The sequence below is a fragment of the Anolis sagrei genome, chromosome 9 (assembly GCF_037176765.1).
Source record: "Anolis sagrei isolate rAnoSag1 chromosome 9, rAnoSag1.mat, whole genome shotgun sequence".
Lineage (NCBI taxonomy): Eukaryota > Metazoa > Chordata > Lepidosauria > Squamata > Dactyloidae > Anolis > Anolis sagrei.
In genome coordinates, this window is record NC_090029.1 from 32,306,657 (window position 1) to 32,330,135 (window position 23,479).

At 43.2% G+C, this 23,479-nt stretch overlaps 1 protein-coding gene across 2 annotated transcripts in view; it reads left to right on the forward strand.

Annotated features, from left to right (window-relative positions):
- The window catches only part of PDE8A (phosphodiesterase 8A), a 181,998-nt gene that overhangs the window by 124,833 nt on the left and 33,686 nt on the right, over positions 1–23,479 (forward strand). For both annotated transcript variants that reach the window (XM_067471427.1, XM_067471428.1), the window contains exons 3-8: positions 7,256–7,446; positions 9,180–9,236; positions 11,186–11,243; positions 13,527–13,615; positions 15,228–15,306; positions 17,004–17,141. In XM_067471427.1, coding sequence (XP_067327528.1) covers positions 7,256–7,446; positions 9,180–9,236; positions 11,186–11,243; positions 13,527–13,615; positions 15,228–15,306; positions 17,004–17,141 — 612 coding nt within the window. The remainder of the gene's footprint in view (positions 1–7,255; positions 7,447–9,179; positions 9,237–11,185; positions 11,244–13,526; positions 13,616–15,227; positions 15,307–17,003; positions 17,142–23,479) is intronic.

The following is a 23,479-nucleotide window of genomic DNA, read 5'->3' on the forward strand; positions in this document are numbered from 1 at the left end:
TCTCCTTCTCCTTCTCCTTCTCCTCCTCCTCATCTCCATCTCCTCCTCCTTCTCCTTCTCCGTCTCCTTCTCCTTCTCCTTCTCCTTCTCCTTCTCCTTCTCCTTCTCCTTCTCCTTCTCCTTCTCCTTCTCCTTCTCCTTCTCCTTCTCCTTCTCCTCCTCCTCCTCCTCCTCCTCCTCCTCCTCCTCCTCCTTCCCCTTCTCCCTCTCCTCCTCCTCCTCCTCCTCCTCCTCCTCCTCCTCCTCCTCCAAAGACCACCAGAAAACACATATTTCTGATGGTCTTAAGGACTCCTTTGTCACAGGAGGCTGAAGATCTCTCCACCTGTCCTTCTCTCCCTTTTTGAAAACAGAAGGCAAATCCTCCCACCAAAAGCCTTCCTCCGCTGTGATTGGCCAGCGTCGCAGCCAAGCGGAGGGCTGTTTCTCAGACTCCAAGCAAGGTGGGGAGAGCAGGCGTGTTCGGCACATGGCAGTATGGTGTGCATGTGTGGGCAAGGGGGAGCATGTGAGGCTGGAGGGAGGCTCACGCCAGCAAGTCCCTTCAAGGCAGGGGGATTCTGTGTGGGAACTTTGGCCCAATTCTATCATTGCTGAGGTTCAGAATGGTCTTTGTCTGTAGGTGAACTATAAATCCCAGCAACTACAACTCCAACATGACAAAATCAATCCCCCACAACCTCGCCAGTATCCAAAATTGGGTGCATCGGGTATTTGTGCCAAATTTGGCCCAATGAATGAAAATACACCTGCGTATTAGAGAATTACATTGCAATTCATAACAGTAGCAAAATTCCAGTTATGAATTAGCAATGAAAATAATTTTATGGTTGGGGGGTCATCACAACATAAGGAACTGTATTAAGGGGTCGTGGCATTAGGAAGGTTGAGAAACACTGCGCTAGGTGCAAATGGAGAGATTTTTTGGCAGAAATTCCAGCAACCCTAATCCAAAAAGTAAGCTCTGATGGAATGTCTGGAATCGCTTAGAGGTATTAATGAAAGCAAGGAAGTATTGCAAGATAGTGGCTGGATGCTGAATGTTACTATTGGGAATAGTAGATAGATGGGAGTTATAGCTATATATATATATTGCAACGCCAGCAGCTTCAGGGACAGAGGATAGTGATGTTACACTCTGAAACTTGTCTATCTCATTATCTAGCCCAGTGTTGTCTATTATGTCTAGCAGCTGCTTTAACAGGATGTAAGATGTTCCAAAATCCAACACAGATAAAAGGTATTCCCAATCCAAGGATCGCAGAATATGGATTACGAAACTCCTCTGAAATAATATGGCAAAACTGGACCTCCAAAACTCCTTTGTGCTTGAATTATCAATCAACAGTGTACTAAATGATCAAGCTCTAAAAATATTAAGCCAATGACATTTATTGGGCCTGTTGTTGTTCATTCGTTCAGTCGTCTCCGACTCTTTGTGACCTCATGGACCAGCCCACGCCAGAGCTCCCTGTCAGCCATCACCACCCCCAGCTCCTTCAAGGTCAGTCCAGTCACTTCAAGGATGCCATCCATCCATCTTGCCCTTGGTCGGTCCCTCTTCCTTTTTCCTTCCACTTTCCCCAGCACAATTGTCTCCTCTAGGCTTTGCTGTCTCCTCATGATGTGGCCAAAGGACTTCCACTTTGTCTCTAGTATCTTTCCCTCCAGTGAGCAGTCGGGCTTTATTTCCTGGAGGATGGACTGGTTGGATCTTCTCGCAGTCCAAGGCACTCTCTGCACTTTCCTCCAACACCACAGCTCAAAAGCATCTCTCTTCCTTCGCTCAGCCTTCCCTAAGGTCCAGCTCTCACATCCGTAGGTGACTACAGGGAATACCATGGCTTTGACTACGCAATGGATCTTCGTTGCCAGTCTGATATCTCTACTCTTTACTATTTTATCGAGATTTATTGGGCCTACTCGAGATTAATAAAAGCTATTTGGAATCCAGCCTATTCTGACTTAGTGGGAGTAAACTACAAAACATATGGAACATGCTTCGATTATTGTTTTAATGGATTTTAACTGTGAAGTTTTAATGTTGTTATTTTTATCTGTGTTTTAATGTTTTCATATTTGTATATTTTAAATCAGGGGCCCGCAAACTTTTTAAACAGAGGGCCAGGTCACAGTCTCTTGAACTGTTGGAGGGCCGGATTATAATTTGGGGAAAAAACCCATGAATTCCTGTGCACGCTGCACATATCTTATTTGTAGTGTAAAAAACACTTAAAAACAATACAATAATTAAAATGAGGAACAATGTTAACCAATATAAACTTATTAGTATTTCAATGGGAAATGTGGGCCTGCTTTTGGCTGATGAGATAGGATTGTTGTTGTTGTGTGCTTTCAAGTTGTTTCAGACTTAGGTTGAACCTGAGCAAGGGCCAGGTAAATGACTTTGGAGGGCCACATCCGGCCCCCTTAGTTTGAGGACCCCTGTTTTAAATTGTGTGGCCATACTTTTAAATTTTTTTTGTCATGTCAGGAGTGACTCCTGGTGTGAGAGAATTGGCCGTCTGCAAGGACGTTGCCCAGGGGATGTCCGGATGTTTTGATGTTTTATCATCCTTGTGGGAGGCTTCTCTCATGTCCCAGCATGAGGAGCTGGAGCTGATAGAGGGAGCTGTTACCTTCCCACAGAAGTGGTATCTATTGATCTACTCACATTTGCATGTTTTCAAACTGCTAGGTTGGCAGAAGCTGGGGCTAACAGTTGGAGCTCACCCTACTCCCCGTAGTTGAACTGCCAACCTTTTGGTTAGCAAGTTCAGCAGCTCAGTGGTTTAACCCACTGCACCACCAGGGGCTCTGATACTTTAATTGTAAGCTGCTTTGAGAGAAATAATGTGGGGTATAAATAAACATAACAATAATAATATATTTAGGAATATCTGGACCCTTGAGCTCTTGGTGGTGCAGTGGGTTAAACCACTGAGCTGCTGAACTTGCTAACCAAAAGGTTTGCAGTTCAACTACGGGGAGTAGGGTGAGCTCCAACTGTTAGCCCTAGCTTCTGCCAACCTAGCAGTTTGAAAACATGCAAATGTGAGTAGATCAATAGATACCACTTCTGTGGGAAGGTAACAGCACTCCATGCAGTCATGCTGGCCACATGACCTTGGAGGCGTCTATGGACAATGCCACCTCTTCAGCTTAGAAATGGAGATGAGCACCCCCGCCCCCCGCCAGAGTTGGCCTCGATTAGACTTTACCTTTACTAGGCTCTTCAATGGCCAATTTTCCTCTAGTGATGTAATACAACCTAGAGATTTCAAGAGAGAACAACTCTAGGACTCTGTAAGTCCTAGAATCTTTAAAGCTTGAGACCTATTCTATATAGAATAAATATTTTTATTGGTTTGTTTTTCATAAAACAGCATTTTTGCAGAAGCAACAAAAATGCTGCAGTTCAGGAATTATTCTGCATAAACTTCAGACATAAAAGTTATTTTCCATGGAAATCAATGTTTTATGTACAGGAAACATCACTTTTTGCACAGAAAGTAGTATTTCTGCAGAGAAAAATATGTTCCGTTACCACTCCATGTGAATTCTGCATAGCATAAGTCCCAAACTGTAAATAATCTTTGAAAGCTGCATATTTTTCAAAGCCCATCTCACAGTGGGAAGAAACTTGTTTAAATTTCTTGTTGTTTCCTTCTTGCGCTATTATTCTACTGAATGAACGAACCCTCGACTGTTGCTGTGTAAACAGTTGAACTTGAGAAAATAACTACATGGGAACTGAACGTTGTCCAAGGTACACTGGGTAAAGAACAGTGTAGTTAATTCTTCCTTAAAATAACAGTAACAAATTTATATCACTGTGTGGAGAGTCAGCAAAGTTAAGTAGATAGTAATAACAAAAAAAAGAACACAGTATTATCAATACAGGAGAGAGCTTGTTGTTGTAGTAGGCCTTCAAGTCACCGTTGTCTGGGACAGATATAGAGTCCAAAACAAAGTTAAAACAAAACTGAAAAGAGGTTGAAGATTATTGCTATAGCTCATAATCTGTGTGTGAGTGTTGTGCAGGTACAGCTGTACCAGGAGCTCCAATTTTGTTTGCCTTGCATTGGATGTTTGTTGTAGTCCTAAGTTTCAGGGACTCTGCAGATAGGTGGCTTCTTTTGGCTGCAATCATATGGCAAGCCACCTGTCAATTATAGGTTCCCTGGTCCCGCCCCCTTTTTGGGTTTTTTGGAGAGAATAGGAGCCAGTTTGGGTTCAGTCCACACAGAGAAGCCTTTCGCACAGGACATAATACCAAGAGTTCCTGTAGAAAGCTTAGTCTCCTATGGCTTGGCCGGGGAGATATACAGCCCACAGTTTGGCTGGGGTTATACAGTCCTACATCTCCTTTGCTGAAGGACTTCAGTCAGCCATCACAGAAACCTGAATTCTTTTTCCCCTGGAAGTCTACAAAGCTCTGCTTGGTAAGGGTCACTCGCTGAAGCCAGAAGCAGTTGGTACCGGGTGCAGGGGCTCCACGCCAACAGAGGCAAAGACAGACTGCCCAGATTAGAAGTTAAGGATTTCCCCATTAGTTACAGTTATGAAGATAGTGCCTGTTCCCTGTGGACAAGATTGAGAGAGAGCCAATAGACTGTTAAGAAAGCTTTAAAGTACCTGTTTGTTTTCATTAATAAAGAACTTTGTTGAACCTTTGAGCAATCTAAAGACTCTGTTTTAAGGAAATCCAAAGGCCTTTAATCTGAGGCAGCCCTGGCGTCCCGTTGGGCACACAGAATTTATGTCCTGTCTACAGTCTGATGCACAGTTCCAGCGTGCGACAGCACAAGTGTGCATTTGAATGTGGATATATATGTGTTTTCAAGCTTTCTGTTGACTTGAAGGAGCCGTGGTGGCACTATGGGTTTAAACCTTGTGCCGCTGAGTTGCTGACCTGAAGGTTGGCTGAACTGCTGATCTGAAGGTTGGCAGTTCAAATCCTTGAAACGGGGTGATCGCCCATCTCTAAGTTCCAGCTCCTGTCAACTGGGAGTAGATTACTGCAATGCACTCTCCGTATAGATTACTGCAACGCACTCTACGTGGGGCTGCCTTTGAAGACTGTTCGGAAACTCCAACTAGTCCAATGGGTGGCAGCCAGATTGCTAACTGGAGCAACATATTATTATTATTAATTATTACTAACTTTATTTATACTCCGCAAAATCTCCCAAAGGACTCGATGCGGCTTACAAAGGCCAAAGCCACCAACAAAAAATAACATACACATACACAATAAAAGTCATAAGCAAATAAAACATCAAGCAAAGCATTAGAACAATAAAAAACAATGACACAGTGACGCATTTAAAACCAACATACAGGGAGCATACCACCCCCCTGTTACGTCAGCTTCACTGGCTGCCTGTCTACTTCCAAGCACAATTCGAAATACTGATCTTGACCTATAAAGCCCTACATGGCTCTGGTCTAGCTTACTTGTCAGAATGTATCTCCCTCTATGTCCCACCCCGCAGTTTAAGATCATCCGGGGAGGCCCTTCTCTCAGCTCCACTAGCTTTGCAAATTCGTTTAGCGGGGACAAGAGATGGGGCCTTCTCGGCTGTGGCCCCCCTGCCTATGGAACTCGCTCCCCAGTGAGATCAGGTTGGCTTCTTCCCCCCTGACCTTCAGGAAAAAAACTAAAATCATGGTTCTGGGGCCAGGTCTTTGGACAACAGACGTAGCAGCACTTGGTTATGGAACTGAACTGGAATGGCTTATGGTTTTGACAAAATTATGGAATTGAATTGGACTGGCTTCATGGTGTTGACAAATGTTTTACCTGCTTTTAACCTAATGTTTTATCTATTGTTTTAAACTATTGCTATATTGTTGTTTGTTTGTATTTATGACATCAAATTGTTGCCGAATGTAAGCTGTCTTGAGTTGAGAAGGACAGGATAGAAATGCCGAAAATAAATAAATAAATAAATAAATAAATCATAGATAAATAGGAAAAGCTTCAGGTGGGCAAAAGCAAAGAGTCAGTCAAAGCAATATTGCCGGCCACAAAACCAGGAGGTAACAATGCAAGCTCCTCGGCTTGAAAATGGACAAAAAAGCAGAGCTTGAGATAAGCACTGCCTCCAGAAACTGGAAATGAAAGGAGAAGCCTCTGCCTTTGTTTGTGTTTGTCTGTCCCATTGTATATTATTGTAAAAGCATTGAATGTTTTCCTATGTATGGAAATGCTTTGAGTCCCCTAGGAGTGAAGGGATGAATATAAATAAAGTGTATTATATTATCTATTACTAGCTGTACCCGCCACGCTTTGCTGTGGCCAACCTTCCCTCTTTCTCTCTTTCTTTCCCTCCTTCCTTCACTCCCTCTTTCCTTCCTTCCCATCTTTCTTCTCTTCTTCCTTCTCTCTTTCCTTCCTTTCCCCTTTTTCTTTCTCTTCTGCTGTCTCTCTTTTTTTCCTTCTCTTTCCTTCCCTCCCTCTTTCTCTACATATTCCCCCTTTCCTTCGCTACCTCTTTCCCTTTTTTCTTTCCTTATCTCCTTCCTTCCTTCTATATCTTTCCTTCCCCCTTTTTCTTTCCCTCCCTCTTTCTCTCCTTTCTTCCTTCTCTACCTCTTTCCTTCCTTCCTTCTCTCTTTGCTTCCATACTTCCTTCTCACTTTTCTTCTTTCTTTCCCTCCCTCTTTCTTTTCTTTCTCTTTCTTTCTTTCTTTCTTTCTTTCTTTCTTTCTTTCTTTCCTCCCCTTCCCTCCCTCTTTCTTTCCTTTTTTCTGTATTGTCATTTAGCTTTTTGGGGGCATTTAAAGTCCCTTATGCTGTGTTTTTCAGTGTTTTTTTGAGTGAAGGACATACATTGGGTTGTTAGGTGTCTTGTGTCCAAATTTGGTGTCAATTCTCCCAGTGGTTTTTGAGTTCTGTTAATCCCACAAACAAACATTACGTTGTTATTTATATAGATTGACTTATGGCAGCCCAATGAATGTCTTAGAGTTTTCTTAGGCGAGGAGTACTCAGAGGAGGTTTTGCAATTCCTTCCTCTGAAATATAGTCCAAAGCACCTGGTATTTATTGGTGATCTCCCATCCAGGGTTGATCCTGCTTAACTTCTGAGATCAGACAAGATCTGGCTCCTTGAGGGCGTTTAGGCCTGTACAAAGCTAATTATAGACATCCGCAAATGCTTACAGTTGTGAGTAAAACCTATAAGTCTTTGTATACACCTCTTGATTTAATTTATAATGCTTTCTATTTTATTCTTCCTTAAATTAGGTACTTTTAGTCTTTGCCAAAGAAGACAACCAGAGCAATGGATTCTGCTGGGCATGCGAGAAAGCAGGATTTCGGTGTAATATTGCAAAGACACCTGAATCTGCTCTTGAGTGCTTTCTGGAGAAACACCATGAAATCATCATTATTGATCACCGACATTCAAAATACTTTGATGCAGAAGCATTATGCAGGTGAGTCTTCATTGTGCAAGGACCCAGGAGAGCATCTTAACCACCTTCCAGTTGTACTCGACTACAATATTCATTAGCTCCATCTAGAAGGGAACTAAACTCAGAATATGGGAATTGTACTCCAAAACATCTGGAGAACGTGGGGTTATATACACCTGGTATAAGTTATAGAATTAGAGAGAGAAAGAGAGAGATAACGATAGAGATATAACTGTGGTTCCCAACCTGTGGTCCATGGACCACCAGTGGTCCGCAAGAACTAAAATATGGTCCGTAGCCTCACCATTACTACACCGTTGAGAGGCTTGTCTCGTGATACCCTCATATAGTGCCAAGGTATATTAAATATGGTTTTCTGTGGGTGAGCAGATGGCGACTACTGGATGGCATATGTTCTGTATCAGAAATGAGGGCTGATGTTGTCTATCCAATGCAATTTTCTGAATCGGCACCCCAAATAACCTTATTACTTAGGCGATCCCTCGTTGTCCGAGTAGGATTGTTTTCCAAGATCAGTGTACTGGTGGGTCCGTAGGTTACTGTGGAGCCCTATTCTTGATCTGAATGTTCTCCTGCAGTGAGGGCATTGTTTCTAGGTGGAAGGCGGTCCCAGTCAGGGTTGACTTGATGCACCTTCCTCTTGATACGTTTATCTCTTTCGCCCTCTTCAAATTCTGCAGCACTGCTGATCACAGCTGACCACCAGCTGGAGCACTCAAGGGCCGGGGCTTCCCAGTTCTCAGTGTCTATGCCAGAGTTTTTAAGGTTGGCTTTGAGCTCATCTTTGAATCTCTTTTCCTGCCCACCAACATTCTGTTTTCCATTCTTGAGTTCAGAGTAGAGCAACTGCTTTGGGAGACAGTGGTCGGGCATCCGGACAACGTGGCCAGTACAACAGAGTTGATAGTAGAGGACCATTGCTTCAATGCTGGTGGTCTTTGCTTCTTCCGGCACGCTGATATTTGTCCGCTTTTCTTCCCAAGAGATTTGCAGAATTTTTCGGAGGCAGCGCTGATGGAATTGTTCCAGGAGTTGCATTTGACGTCTGTAGACAGTCCATGTTTTGCAGGCGTATAGCAGGGTTGGGAGAACAATAGCTTTATAAACGCCTAAAATAACCAAACTGAATCTAAAGTTGACCAAAAACAGATTCGTAACCCTTTTGGTACTAATGTTGGAGAGTGGTCCCTGGTCAAGTGGTCCCTGGTCAAAAAAAAGTTGGGAACCACTGAGATATAGATATAGATATATCCTTAGGTTTCATAACATACTTGGACCATTGCAAAGGAAGGAAGGAACAGTATGATCTCCATATCCACAAGGAAACCATAGCGAATCCTATTGAAACGAAGGACTTCAAGTTCAAGAATATCATACATTCTGTATACACAGTATGGTATGGAGTTCAAAACTTGTGTCCTTCCCAGCATTATGGACTTCAGCTCCCAGTGTTGGACAAACTGGCCAGAGTTTCCAGGAATTTGGAAAATATAGTATTTTATACTACAATTCTCAATATCCATAAGGTCAAGAAAATTGGTTGAATCTTGTTTTTAGGAAACCCACCTCCCATTGTTGAGGAGTGGCTTGTTATTCTGCCAACACGTCAAATTCCTTGTGTCTGTTTGCTTGATTTAATCGATTGTTAAAGGAGTCCGATCCTATTTTTTTCTTGATTTTTCAAGGGCATTGCCACACTTATTAACTAATTTTCATTTCTTTTTTCTTTATAGGTCCATTAGAACAACAAAGCCGTCCGAAAGCACTGTTATTATCGGTGTCGTGCGAAGGTAAATGAGAAATATCATAATGTTCTCAAGTAAAATAATAAATGAATGCAAAGTCCATGATTGCAACAACCCTGTAATCCTGAAATAATGGCTTCTCCCCTATGATTAAAAAAAACAACCACGCAAATGTTCGTTGGCAGTGTAGTTACTGTGTTCGAAGGCAGTGGCTCCTTTACACAGTGTTTCATAATTAGTTTATTGATGATCTGAAACAACTTAGTTTATTGGAGAGAGAAAAGGGAGTTGGTGCTTCCTTTAGTGTTTCTCAACTTGGGGGTCGGGACCCCTGAGGGGGTCGTGAGGGGGTGTCAGAGGGGTCACCAAAGACCATCAGAAAACACAATATTTTCTGTTGGGCATCGGGGTTCTGTGTGGGAAGTTTGACCCAATTCTATCGTTGGTGGGGTTCAGAATGCTCTTTGATTGTAGGTGAACTATAAATCCCAGCAACTACAACTCCCAAATGTCAAGGTCTGTTTTCCCCAAACTCCATTTGTGTGCATATTTGGGCATATGGCATATTCGTGCCACGTTTTGTCCAGATCCATCATTGTTTGACTCCACAGTGCTCTCTGAATGTAGGTGAACTACAACTCCCAAACTCAAGGTCAATGCCCACCAAACCCTTCTAGTGTTTTCTGTTGGTCATGGGAGTCCTGTATGCCAAGTTTGGTTCAATTCCATCATTGGTGGAGTTCAGAATGCTCTTTGATTGCAGGTTAACTATAAATTCCAGCAACTATACCTTCCAAATGATAAAATCAATCCAACCCCCAACCCCGCAATTATTCAAATTTGGACGTATCGAGTATTTGTGCTAAATTTCGTCCGGTGAATGAAAATACATTCTGAATATCAGATATTTATATTACATTTTAAACAGAGGCTGGAGGGCCATCTGTCAGGGGTGCTTTGAATGCAATTTTCCTGCTTCTTGGCAGGGGGTTGGACTGGATTGCCTATGAGGTCTCTTCCAACTCTATGATTCTATGATTCAAAACAGTAGCAAAAATTACAGTTATGAAGTAGGAACGAAAATAATTTTATGGTTGGGGGTCACCTCAATATGGGGGAACTGTATTAAGGGGTCATGGCATTTAGAGCCCCCGGTGGTGCAGTGGGTTAAACCCCTGTGCCGGCAGGACTGAAGACCGACAGGTCGCAGGTTCGAATCCGGGGAGAGGCGGATGAGCTCCCTCTATCAGCTCCAGCTCCTCATGCGGGGACATGAGAGAAGCCTCCCAGAAGGATGATAAAAACATCAAATCATCTGGGTGTCCCCTGGGCAACGTCCTTGCAGATGGCCAATTGTCTCACACCAGAAGCGACTTGCAGCTTCTCAAGTTGCTCCTGACACAACAAAAAAACAAAAACAAAACGGCATTTTAAAGGTTGAGAAACACTGCTTTAGGTTCTTTGTTGGGAAAAACACCTTCTACCCTAAAAATAATGTATGGTCATGTTCCAGAAGCATTCTCTCATGACGTTTTGCCCACATCTATGGCAGACATCTTCAGAGGTTGTGAGGTCTGTTGGAAATTAAGGTTTATATATCTGTGGAATGTCCAGGGTGGGAGAAAGAACTCTTGTCTGTTTGAGGCAAGTGTGGATGTTGCAGTTGGCCACCTTGATTAGTATCGAATGGCCTTGCAGCTTCAAAGACTGGCTGCTTCCTGCCTGGAGGCAGGAAATGGCCATATAGCCCGGAAAACTCACAGCAACCCAGTGATTCTGGCCATGAAACCCTTCGACAACACATTGAAGTAGACCGTTTTCATCTAATATGTCCTACTATTGTGTTGTTATTGGATTTTTGTCTTGTTTTAAGGAGGCGATGTTGGTGGTGTAAGTCACCGTGGGTTTGTGCAAAAGACTTTAAATTGTGGTGGGGATGATGACGTTGACATTGATCTGTGCCATCTTGTTATTCTTCCTTTTCTGTTCTTAAGACATGCAGATCGTGAAGAATCCTCAATATTACCCTTCCTTTCTGCTGGCTTCACAAGAGTAAGTAGATTTCTTTGTTTTGATCTTTTTACCAGTCCCAGAGATAGCAGACTGATAGCACTGCTCTGACATGCCATATCATGATATAGTAAGCTTCATCTGTCTAACTTTATGACAAATTATTCATGGTTTAAATGGCATTTGGTGGGGAATCTATTAGCACAGTGTTTCTCAACCTGGAGGTCAGGACCACTGGAGGGGTCGCGAGGGGGGTGTCAGAGGGGTTGCCAAAGACCATCAGAAAACATAGTATTTTCTGTTGGTCATGGAGGTACTGTGTGGGATGTTTGTCCCAATTCAATTGTTGGTAGGGTTCAGAATGCTCTTTGATTGTAGGCAAACAATAAATCCCAGCAACTACAACTCCCAAATGTCAAGGTCTATTTCCACCAAACTCCACCAGTGTTCACATTTGGGCATGTTGAGGAATCGTGTTAAGTTTGGTCCAGATCCACCATTGTTTGAGTCCACAGTACTCTCTGGATGTAGGGGAAGTACAACTCCAAAACTCAAGGTCAATGCCCACCAAACCCTTCCAGTATTTTCTGTTGGTCATGGCAGAACTGTGTGCCAAGTTTGGTTGAATTCCATCGTTGGTGGAATTCAGAATGCTCTTGATTGTAGGTGAACTATAAATCCCAGCAACTTCAACTCCCAAATGTCAAGGTTTGTTTTCTCCAAACTCCACCAGTGCTTTGGTCCAGATCCATCATTGTTTGAGTCCACAGTGCTCTCTGGATGTAGATGGACTACAACTCCCAAACTCAAGGTCAATGCCCACCAAACCCTTCCAATCTGTCTGCCAAGTTTGGCTCAATTCCATCATTGGTAGAGTTCAGAGTGCTCTTTGATTGTAGGTGAACTATAAATCCCAATAACTACAACTCCCAAATGTCAAGGTCTGTTTTGCCCAAACTCCACCAATGCTCACATTTGAGCATATGGAATATTGTGTCAAGTTTGGTCCAGATCCATCATTGTTTGAGTCCAAAGTGCTCTCTGGATGTAGGTGAGCTACAACTCCAAAACTCAAGCTCAATGCCCACCAAACCCTTCCAGTATTTTCCGTTGGTCATGGGAGTTCTGTGTGCCAAGTTTGGTTCATTTCCATCATTGGTGGAGTTCAGAATGCTCTTTGATTGTAGGTGAACTATAAATCCCAGCAACTACAACTCCCACAGGACAAAATCAACCCCCCCCCCCATACCACCAGTATTCAAATTTGGGCATATCAGGTATTTGTGCCCAGTTTGGTCCAGTGAATGAAAATACATCCTGCATACCAGATATTTACATGACGTTTCACAACAGCAGCAAAATGACAGTTGTGAAGTAGCAACACAACTAATTTTATGGTTGGGGGTCACCATAACATTAGGAAGTGTATTAAGGGGTCGTGGCATTAGTGAGGTTGAGAATCACTGTATTAGCACATCAGAAATAATTCTTATTTTTTAAAAATCCTACAGTTATTGGGAGATAATGTTATAGATCAGCTACCAGAATGTGATGATTTAGAGAGGATTGTGAGCTTTCCTGTGGCACAAAGTGATGTGCTCCCAAGTCTGGGAAATTCAAGTTTGGGAAATGATGGTTCTCTCTGCGAGAAAACTGGTTCAGAAAGTGCAAGGCCTTAAGGGCATTCAGAGGAGTCAGAAGTAGCAACAGCAGATAAGGAATTAAGTGAAGAGCTGAGTGATAAGGAGAGTTCCCATGGGAACCCACCTGTAGCTACAGAGATCAACAAAAGTCTTCATTTACAAATCAGAGCTGAAAATAGATTGTGTTGTTCAGAGAAGGAAATTCATGGGGAAAGGCATGATTTCATGGGTGTCTATTAAACAACAGGTTGTTTACTTTAAGGTCAGTTCAGGCAACGCTGCATTAGAGTGAGAAGCTAAGCCTGAGTTCTCTTGTTCCTGGTTCAAGTCAAGCTTTGATTTTGGATTTAATATATCCTGGAAGTTTCCTATGTCCCTGTTCATGTACTCCAAGTTTTACTAGTTATAACTTCTTGATTGTGGATTTACGCTGTATCTGTGATTTCTGGCTGTCCCTGGACTTTGTCAGGAACTTTGTCAGGAACTTTATGAGACATTTGGATTATTGTTTTTATTATTATTGGATTATTATCATCACCTTTTACAATAAACTGTTTGCTTATATCTGGACTCTTGTGTGGTGAGGTGATCATAGGTGTTTCCATGCCTGGAGTGCAATAGATAAATAGGCAAAAAAATCATTCTAACCTTTTTATTTTGTGTGTGTGCTTTTTTAATATAGAGATACGTAGAAAATTCGAATATCATGGCCTGTTACAATGAACTCATTCAGCTCGAATTTGGAGAAGTGCAGACACAATTTAAATTAAGGTAAGCCTGTCTCATTTTGTCATTACATTTAGAATCATAAAATCATGGAGTTGGAAGAGACCTCATGGGTCATCCAATCCAACTCCCCGCCAAGAAGCAGGAAAATTGCATTCAAAGCACCCCCGACAGATGGCCATCCAGCCTCTGTTTAAAAGCCTCCAAAGAAGGAGCCTCCACCACAGTCCACAGCAGAGAGTTCCACTCCTGAACAGCTCTCACAGTCAGGAAGTTCTTCCTAATGTTCTCCTTTCTTGTAGTTTGAAGCCGCGTCCTAGTCTCCAGGGCAGCAGAAAACAAGGTTGCTCCCTCCTCCCCATGACTTCCTTTCACATATTTATACCTGCCCCTCATCATGTTTATAAATAATAATAATAATAATAAACCTTTATTTATACCCCATTACCATCTCCCGCAGGACTTGGTGCAACTTACAAGAGGCCGAGCCCAAATACATCAATAAAACACAACAACAACAATACAACAATAAATAACTCATAACAAAGCAAAACAATAACAATAATATCACGACGCATTTAAAACCTGTGGCAGGGCCAAATGTAATGATTAAAATTTTAAAAATGCTGGGCATGTCCAAGAGAAATAGGATGGATATTTTGGGGGGTAAGTGGGTGTGCAGACAATTCTAAATCTCTCATAAAGTGCATTTGGGACATATTACTTGGGATTCCTTATTCTGGGAAGGCACACTGGAACATCCACGTTTTCAAGCTCCTTCTAAAGACTGCCAACGTTGGGGCATGCCCGATGTCCTTGGAGAGGGAGTTCCAGAGTTGTGGGGCCACCACCGAGAAGGCCCTGTCCCTCGCCCCCACCAATCATGCTTGCAATGCAGGTGAGATCATGAGCAGGGCCTCTCCAGGTGAACGAAGAGATTGTGTGGGTTCGTATACGGAAATGCGGTCACACAGGTAAATGGGTCCCAAACCGTTTAGGGCTTTGTAGGTGAGCACCTGCACCTTGAATTGGGCCCGGAAAATGAATGGCAGCCAATGGGCCTCCTTGAACAGGAGGGTTGACCTCTCCCTGTAAGGAACACCAGTTAACAACCTGGCCGCCGCCCGTTGAACCAACTGAAATTTCCGGGCTGTTTTCAAGGGCAGCCCCACGTAGAGTGCATTACAGTAGTCCATTCTGGAGGTTTCCTCTCAGCCTTCTCTTCTGAAGGCTAAACATACCCAGCTCTTTAAGCCGCTCCTCATAGGACTTGTTCTCCAGACCCCTGATCATTTTAGTCGCTTTCCTCTGGACACATTCCAGCTTGTCAATATCCAGAATGAATCATTTAGATTTTGAACCAGGATCTGCTAGGAGGTGATTTTTTTTCCAGATTTTTAAAAGGAGGGTGGGGGAATTGACTCGGTTTACCTTCCAGAATCAGACAGGATCGGGTGCCTTCGCGGAATTTGATAGTAGGCGAACTATAAATCCCAACAACTACAACTCCCAAATGACAAAATCAATCCTGCCCCCAACCCCACCAATATTCAAATTTGGGCATATCGGTTATCCTGCATATCAGGTATTTGCATTACGATTCATAACAGTAGCTGAAGTCTCACGAGTCTACTTCTTGTTTTCCTTTCGCTTTCAGGGCTTGTAATTCAATATTTACAGCACTGGAGAAAAGTCAAGAAGCCATTGAGATTACAAGTGAAGACCATGTAATACAGGTTTGTTCTGCTCATTTTGATGAGTGTCAGTTGTTGTTGTTGTTTTTTTTTTTTTGTGGGTTTGTATAACTTAGTTCCAGTTCACAGCGTTATTTCACCACCGTACATTTATGTGTGTGTGTGTGGTTATCTGTAATGACATCTTGGTTTTATTAATTCGGTGCATATGTTCCATTGTTTGTTGTTGTTCATTCGTTCAGTCGTCTCCGACTCTTCGTGACCTCATGGACCAGCCCACGCCAGAGCTCCCTGTCAGCCGTCACCACCCCCAGCTCCTTCAAGATCAAGCCAGTCACTTCAAGGATGCCATCCATCCATCTTGCCCTTGGTCAGCCCCTCTTCCTTTTACCTTCCACTCTCCCAGCATAATTGTCTTCTCTAGGCTTTGCTGTCTCCTCATGATGTGGCCAAAGGACTTCCACTTTGTCTCCAGTATCTTTCCCTCCAGTGAGCAGCCGGGCTTTATTTCCTGGAGGATAGACTGGTTGGATCTTCTCGCAGTCCAAGGCACTCTCAGAACTTTCCTCCAACACCACAGCTCAAAAGCATCTCTCTTCCTTCGCTCAGCCTTCCCGAAGGTCCAGCTCTCACATCCGTAGGTGACTACAGGGAATACCATGGCTTTGACTAGGCAATGGATCTTGGTTGCCAGTCTGATGTCTCTACTCTTTACTATTTTATGGAGACTGGACATTGCTCTCCTCCCAAGCAGTAAGCGTCTTCTGATTTCCTGGCCATAGTCTGCATCTGCACTCATCTTTGCACCTAGAAATACAAAGTCTGTCACGGCCTCCACATTTTCTCCCTCTATTTTCCAGTTGTCAATCATTCTTGTTGCCATAATCTTGGTTTTTTTGACGTTTAGCTGCAACCCGGCTTTTGTGCTTTCTTCTTTCACCTTGATTGGAAGGCTCCTCAGCTCCTCCTCGCTTTCGGCCATCAGAGTGGTGTCATCTGCATATCTGAGGTTATTAATGTTTCTTCCAGCAATTTTCACCCCAGCCTTGCATTCATCCAGCCCCGCACATCCTCGCATAATGTGTTCTGCATACAAGTTAAAAAGGTTGGGTGAGAGGATGCAGCCTTGCCGTACGCCTTTCCCAATCTTGAACCAGTCTGTTGTTCCGTGGTCAGTTCTGACTGTTGCTCCTTGGTCCTTGTACAGATTCCTCAGGAGAGAGGGAAGGGGGCTTGGGATGCCCATCCCACCAAGAACTTGCCACAATGTATTATGATCCACACAGTCAAAGGCTTTAGAATAGTCAATGAAGCAGAAGTAGATGTTTTTCTGAAACTCCTTGCCTTTCTCCATTCTCCAGTGGATATTGGCAATCTGGTCTCTGGTTCCTCTGCCTTTTCTAAACCCAGCTTGAACGTCTGGCAACTCTCTCTCCTTGTATTGCTGGAGTCTTCCTTGCAGGATCTTGAGCATTACCTTGCTGGCATGATGAGAAATAAGGGCCACTGGACGGAAGTTGGAGCAGTCTTTCGCATTTCCCTTTTTTCTTCTTCCATTGTTAACCTGTAATAAAAGGAACCCATCATAAGCACTCTCTGGTTTAAATAGTGAACAGTTATTAGCATAGCATTTGTTCTCAGAAAGAAACCTGCTTACTTACAGAATGTGATGGCTTTTTAATATTTCGCTCAAGAGTTACAGAGGCGCTGGCTTTTTTGTTTCTTTTCAACCTGCACAGTATGTAAACCCTGCGTTTGAAGCAATGATGGGCTATCAAAAAGGAGAATTAATAGGAAAGGAACTAACAGAAGTGCCTACAAATGAAAAAAAAGCTGATTTCCTTGACACTATTAATTCTTGCATCAAGATTGAAAAGGTAAGCACGTGCCTTTGCGGTTTCGTATCTACTTGAACGTTAATTCATTGATTGTTCGAGCTTGAATGTGCTGGTCTTGGCCTATAAAACCCTATACCAGTGGTTCTCAACCTTCCTAATGCCACCATCACTTAACACAGTTCCGCATGTTGTGGTGACCCCCAAGCAGCAAATTATTTTCATGACAACTTCACAACTGTAATTTGGCTACTGTTTTGAAGCATAATGTAAATATCTGATGTGTATTTTCATTCACTGGACCAAATTTGGCAAAAATACCCGATACACCCAAATTTGAACACTGGTGGTATTGGGTGGGGGATTGATTTTGTCATTTGGGAGATGTAGTTGCTGGGATTTATAGTTCACCTACCATCAAAGACCATTCCAAACTCCACCAGTGATGGAATTGAACCAAACTTGGCACACAGAACTCCCATGACCAACAGAAAATACTGGAAGGGTTTGATGGGCATTGACATTGAGTTTTGGAGTTGTAGTTCACCTACATCCCGAGAGCACTGTGGACTCAAACAATGATGGATCTGGACCAAATTTGGCATGACAATCAATATGCCCAAATGTGAACTCTGCTGGAGTTTGGGGGAAATAGACCTTGACATTGAGAGTTGTGGTTACTGGGATTTATAGTTCACCTACAACCAAAGAGCATTTTGTCAGTGCCTTGGTCCTTTCTACTTTCTGGCTGCTACTTCCCTGCAGATGTCAGGTGGTGCATGGTGGCTAAACAGTGTAATTTTTCCAGCGGTGTTGGGTGTAAACATCCAGTGATAACGCGTAGGCCTGTCGGTTTTGTTTCGTTAATTCGTTATTTCGTATTTAAATCGTTTTGTTTTTTTTGCATATCCGACGCGATATCAAAACATATTTTCAAACCCGGAAGGGTTTGAAAATATCGAAACAGCAGCCCCATTTTTTTTACGAGCTTCAGCTCGTCTCGTAAATGGAATGGCGGCTGCTGTGCTGACTTCAGTGCTGTGGTCATGTGCTGGTGCCTGGGAGCCAATCCGGTGCTCCCAAGCACCCCAGCAGTGAGTGCACCGTGGCAGGAGCCGATTGGATGGCGCGCGCGCGCTCACCCGCGCGCCATCCAATCGGCTCGGGCTCCTGCGCCCCCCTCCTCCTCCTCCTCCTCCTACCAGCTGTGTTGCAGGAAGTGCTAGGAGGAGGAGGAGGAGGAGGAGGAGGGCGCAGGAGCCCGAGCCGGATGGCGCGCGGGGCTAACAGCAGGAGCGGAGGCCGGTTGTAAAGGTGAGCGGAGCGCGCGCGCGCGCCATCCAATCGGCTCGGGCTCCTGCGCCCTCCTCCTCCTCCTCCTCCTCCTAGCACTTCCTGCAACACAGCTGGGAGGAGGAGGAGGGCGCAGAAGCCGGAGCCGATTGGATGGCGCGGGAGGCCGGTTGTGTGAGTTTACTTTTCAGGGCTGTATGTATGACCAATCCAGAAGCATTCTCTCCTGACATTTTGCCCACATCTATGGCAGGCATCCTCAGAGGTCTGTTGGTAGGCCTGTTTGATCAAGAAAAAATTTCGATATTTAAAATACTAGGCAAATGGAGTTTAAAAAATGTTTTGTAAATATTTACGAAATTTCGTAAATAACAAAACATTTTTTTGGAAAGTTTTGTAAATATTTTAAATATCGAAACAAAAAAACACCCCAATTACGAATCGAATTTAGAAACAAATTTTTTCTTGATCAAACAGGCCTAATAACGCGGCATGTCTCATTGAGAGCCACATCTACTGTTTTAATGTGGTGAGATGTATTCCACACTGGGCATGTGTATTCAGCAGCAGAGTAGCCACGGGAAAGGGCAGATGTCTTCACTGTATCTGGTTGTGACCCCCAGGATGTACCAGTCAGTTTTTGTATGATATTGTTTCTAGCAAGCACTTTTTGCTTCATATTCAAGCAGTGCTTCTTGTATGTCAGAACATGGTCCAGAGTGGCTCCCAGGTATTTTGCTGTGCTGCAATGCTCCAGTTGGATTCCTTCCCAGGTGATCCTCAGAGCTCTAGATGCTCGTCTGTTCTTAAGATGAAAAACACATGTTTGCATTTTAGATAGATTAGGAATCAACTGGTTTCCCCTGTAAGAGCACCTAAAGCTTCAGAAAGCTTCTGTTCAACCATTTCAAAGTTCCCTGCTTGAGCAATGATAACACGATTGTCAGCAGAGTATACATACACAGTCCAGGATCTGATCACTGCAATATGGCCCTTAAGGCTGTTTTTCAAAAGCCTGTCCAAATAAAGGAAACCTATAATTCTGTGTCTCCTTTGCAACTCTAAAGAAGGAATCAGAGGAGACTGACATGGCAGGGTAGGCTTATCTTGCTAGACTTTGCGCTTCCAGAGTAAAGAAGTAAAGCGAACCTTGTATGTGGCAAAACAACAACTTTGAAATGTCAGCACATCAATGGTGGATGTGGTTCCCACTTAGAAGGCAATGATTAGATCAAAGATGGAGATGTGTGGCCCTCAGATATTGTTAGACTAGTGCTCTCATCATGTTTGACCATTAAATCTGTCACTGGTAGGTGTTGCAGTCCAATAATGACTGGATGATACCTAGGGCTCGTAGTGACTGCTCTTGGCTGGGAAGAGAATTCTTTTGCATCCATTTCCTTTCAAGGCCAAGGCAGATCAGTGTCCAGACTCTCCACCAGTGACTTTTGATGGTGGAAGCTCCATCCTTGGAAGCTTTTAAACAGAGGCTGGATGGCCACCTATCAGGGTTACCATGAAACCATGAAAATGAACAAAATTTGGCTACCAGTATTGAAAAACCCTAAAATCAGGACAGTAAATAAAGAACAACAGTCAGAAAACAGGGAGATTCCAGACAGGAGACAATCAGGACCAGTTACCTGATTGTTGAGGAGTTGTGTTTTATGTTTTTATTGTCTTTATTGCTTTTATATGGTTTATATTATATGTTGATGTTTTAATTATATTTTATGTTGTTGGGGCCTTATATTTTACCGATTGTAAACAGTCTTGAGTCACCTCCAGGCTGAGAAAGGCAGTATATAAATATGGTAAATAAATAAAATTCCTCCAGGCAGGAGGCAGCCAGGCTTTGAAGCTGCAAAGTCATTTGATATAAATTAAGGTGGCCAATTGCAACATTCATACCTGCCTCAAACAGATAAGAGTTCTTTCTCCCATCCTGCACATTCCACAGATATATAAACCCCACTTGCCTAGTTTCCAACAGACCCCCACAACCTTTAAGGATGACTGCCATAGATGTTGGAGAAACGTCAGGAGAGAATGCTTCTGGAGCGTGGCCATATAGCCCGGAAAACTCACAGCAACCTAGTAATTCTAGCCATAAAAGTCTTCGACAACACATAGACTTAAATATATATTTTTTCTTAAGGAGTACAAAATCTAAATGCACCCGTTTGACTGTCACCTGAGATGTGGAATTCCATCAATTCCACTGCACCTTTGCCATTTTGGCAGCACAACTGTTCATGTGTGGAATGCTGCCCAAAGTGTGTTATAATAATAATAATAATAATAATAATAATAATAATAATAATAATACTTTATTTATATACTGCTCTATCTCCCCGAGGGGACTCAGAGTGGTTTCCAAGTAACATCATCAATACATACAAAGTAAACAACATACACATAAAATTAACAAGACAATATAAGCATAAAAAACCACAATAGCGCATATATATATATATATATATAATAACCCTGCCTGTTCAAGGCAATTTAAAAGGCCGGGCCAAGGCTAGTGCAATTTGTAGTGTGCCCATAAAGTTAGGTGCAATGTTACAGTCATTCATGGAGGGCAAGATCAAGCAAGCCCCAGGACTACAAAAGACATGCTCAAAACAGTGCCGAGCTCCCCAACTGCGTTCAACATGGCTGCTTCGCTTTGTGAGCAAATCGTGCAGCCCAGAATCCTCAACAAGGTCTTGGATTGCGGTATATTCAGGGTGCGTAGTTGTACTGTGCCTCGGTCAGCAAAATATCATTGCTGTCATCTTAAGAGGAAGAAAGCAGTCATTGTCATGCTGGCACAAACAGCGAGACGGAGGGATGCCACTTCAAAGATACGCACACGTCACAGCGTACGTTTGGCCCTGTATGAGTCAGTCGCGGTGATGGATGCCACGTTAAAGAAGCACAAAGATGTTGACGCTCCATTTGAGGAAGATGCTACAATTAATCACAAGGACTACGCACTAGTTCTAGCCGTTAATGCAAAGAAGGAATGACTCATGGAGTGTATGTATCAAAGCCATGATCGGGAAAGGAAACACTTGGGTTGCCATTTGCATCTATCTGGCCATGAACAGAAGTGCCACACTGTTCCCAGGAGTGCGTTCGAATGTGTTGGGGGAGCATGGTTGTTTTGTGCTATTGGGAGGGGATGTTTGATAAGACAAATGCCACAGAAACAATAATTAAAAACCAGTTTTTATTATATTCTCTGTGGCATTTGTCTTATCTTCTGTTTATATAAATATGTTCTGTTTGTTTTGAGTGACATAACTCTAAATCCACTGGACGAATTGCTGCCAAAGACACCTAGAATCATAGACTCATAGAGTCATAGAATCATAGAGTTGGAAGAGACCTCATGGGCCATCCAGTCCAACCCCCATCCAAGAAGCAGGAAAATTGCATTCAAAGCACTCCCGACAGATGACCATCCAGCCTCTGTTTAAGAGCTTCCAAAGAAGTAGCCTCTACCACACTCTGGGATAGAGAGTTCCACTGATAAACAGCTCTCACAGTCAGAAAGTTCAGATGAGATCTCCTTGTAGTCTACGAACCCAAGGAGTGACCCTCAATGGAAAATTTAATTTGTCATCTGGGAGTTGTAGTTGCTGGGATTTATAGTTCACCTACAATCAAAGGTCATTCTGAACTCCTCCAGCGATGGAATTGAACCAAACTTGGCACACAGGACTCCAATGACCAACAGAAAACAGTGGAAGGGTTTGGTGGGCATTGACCTTGAGTTTTGGGAGTTGTGGTTCACCTACATGCAAAAAGCGCTGTAGACTCAAACAATGATGGATCTAGACCAAACTTGGCACACAAACCCAATATGGCCAGCTGTGAATACTGGTGGGATTTGGGGAGGATTGACCCACGATTTTGGGAGCTGTAGTTCACCCACATCATTATGCATTTTTTAAACCTTAGATTTTGGGAGTTGTAGTTCACCTACATGCAAAAAGCACAGTGGAGTCAAACAATGATGGATCTAGACCAAACTTGGCACACAAATCCAATATGGCCAACTGTGAATACTGGTGGGATTTGGGGAGGATTGACCCACAATTTTGGGAGCTGTAGTTCACCTACATCCTTATGCATTTTTTAAACCTTAGATTTTGGGAGTTCTAGTTCACCTACATACAAAGAGCACAGTAGACTCAAACAATGATGGATCTGGACCAAACTTGGCACACAAATCCAATATGGCCAACTGTGAATACTGGTGGGATTTGGATTTGGGGAGGATTGACCCACAATTTTGGGAGCTGTAGTTCACCTACATCCTTATGCATTTTTTAAACCTTAGATTTTGGGAGTTGTGGTTCACCTACATACAAAGAGCACTGTGGACTCAAACAATGATGGATCTAGACCAAACTTGGCACACAAATCCAATATGGCCAACTGTGAATACTGGTGGGATTTGGGGAGGATTGACCCACAATTTTGGGAGCTGTAGTTCACCTACATCCTTATGCATTTTTTAAACCTTAGATTTTGGGAGTTGTAGTTCACCTACATACAAAGAGCACTGTGGACTCAAACAATGATGGATTGGTACGAATACTCAACATGGCCAAATATGAACACAGATTGAGTTTGGGGTAAATAGACCTTGACATTTGGCAGTTGTAGTTACTGGGATTTATAGTTCACCTACTCAAAGATCATTCTGAACTCCACCACAATGGAATTGAACCAAACTTGGCACACAGGACTCCCATTACCAACAGAAAACAGTGGAAGAGTTTGATGGGCATTGCCCTTGAGTTTTGGGAGCTGTAGTTAACCTACATGTAAAGAGCACTGTGGAGTCAAACAATGATGGATCTGGACCAAACTTGGCACACAAATCCAATATGGCCAACTGTGAATACTGGTGGGATTTGGGGAGGATTGACCCACAATTTGGGGAGTTGTAGTTCACCTACATACAAAGAGCACTGTGGACTCAAACAATGATGGATTGGCACGAATACTCAACATGGCCAAATATGAACACAGATGGAGTTTGGGGTAAATAGACCTTGACATTTGGGAGTTGTAGTTACTGGGAT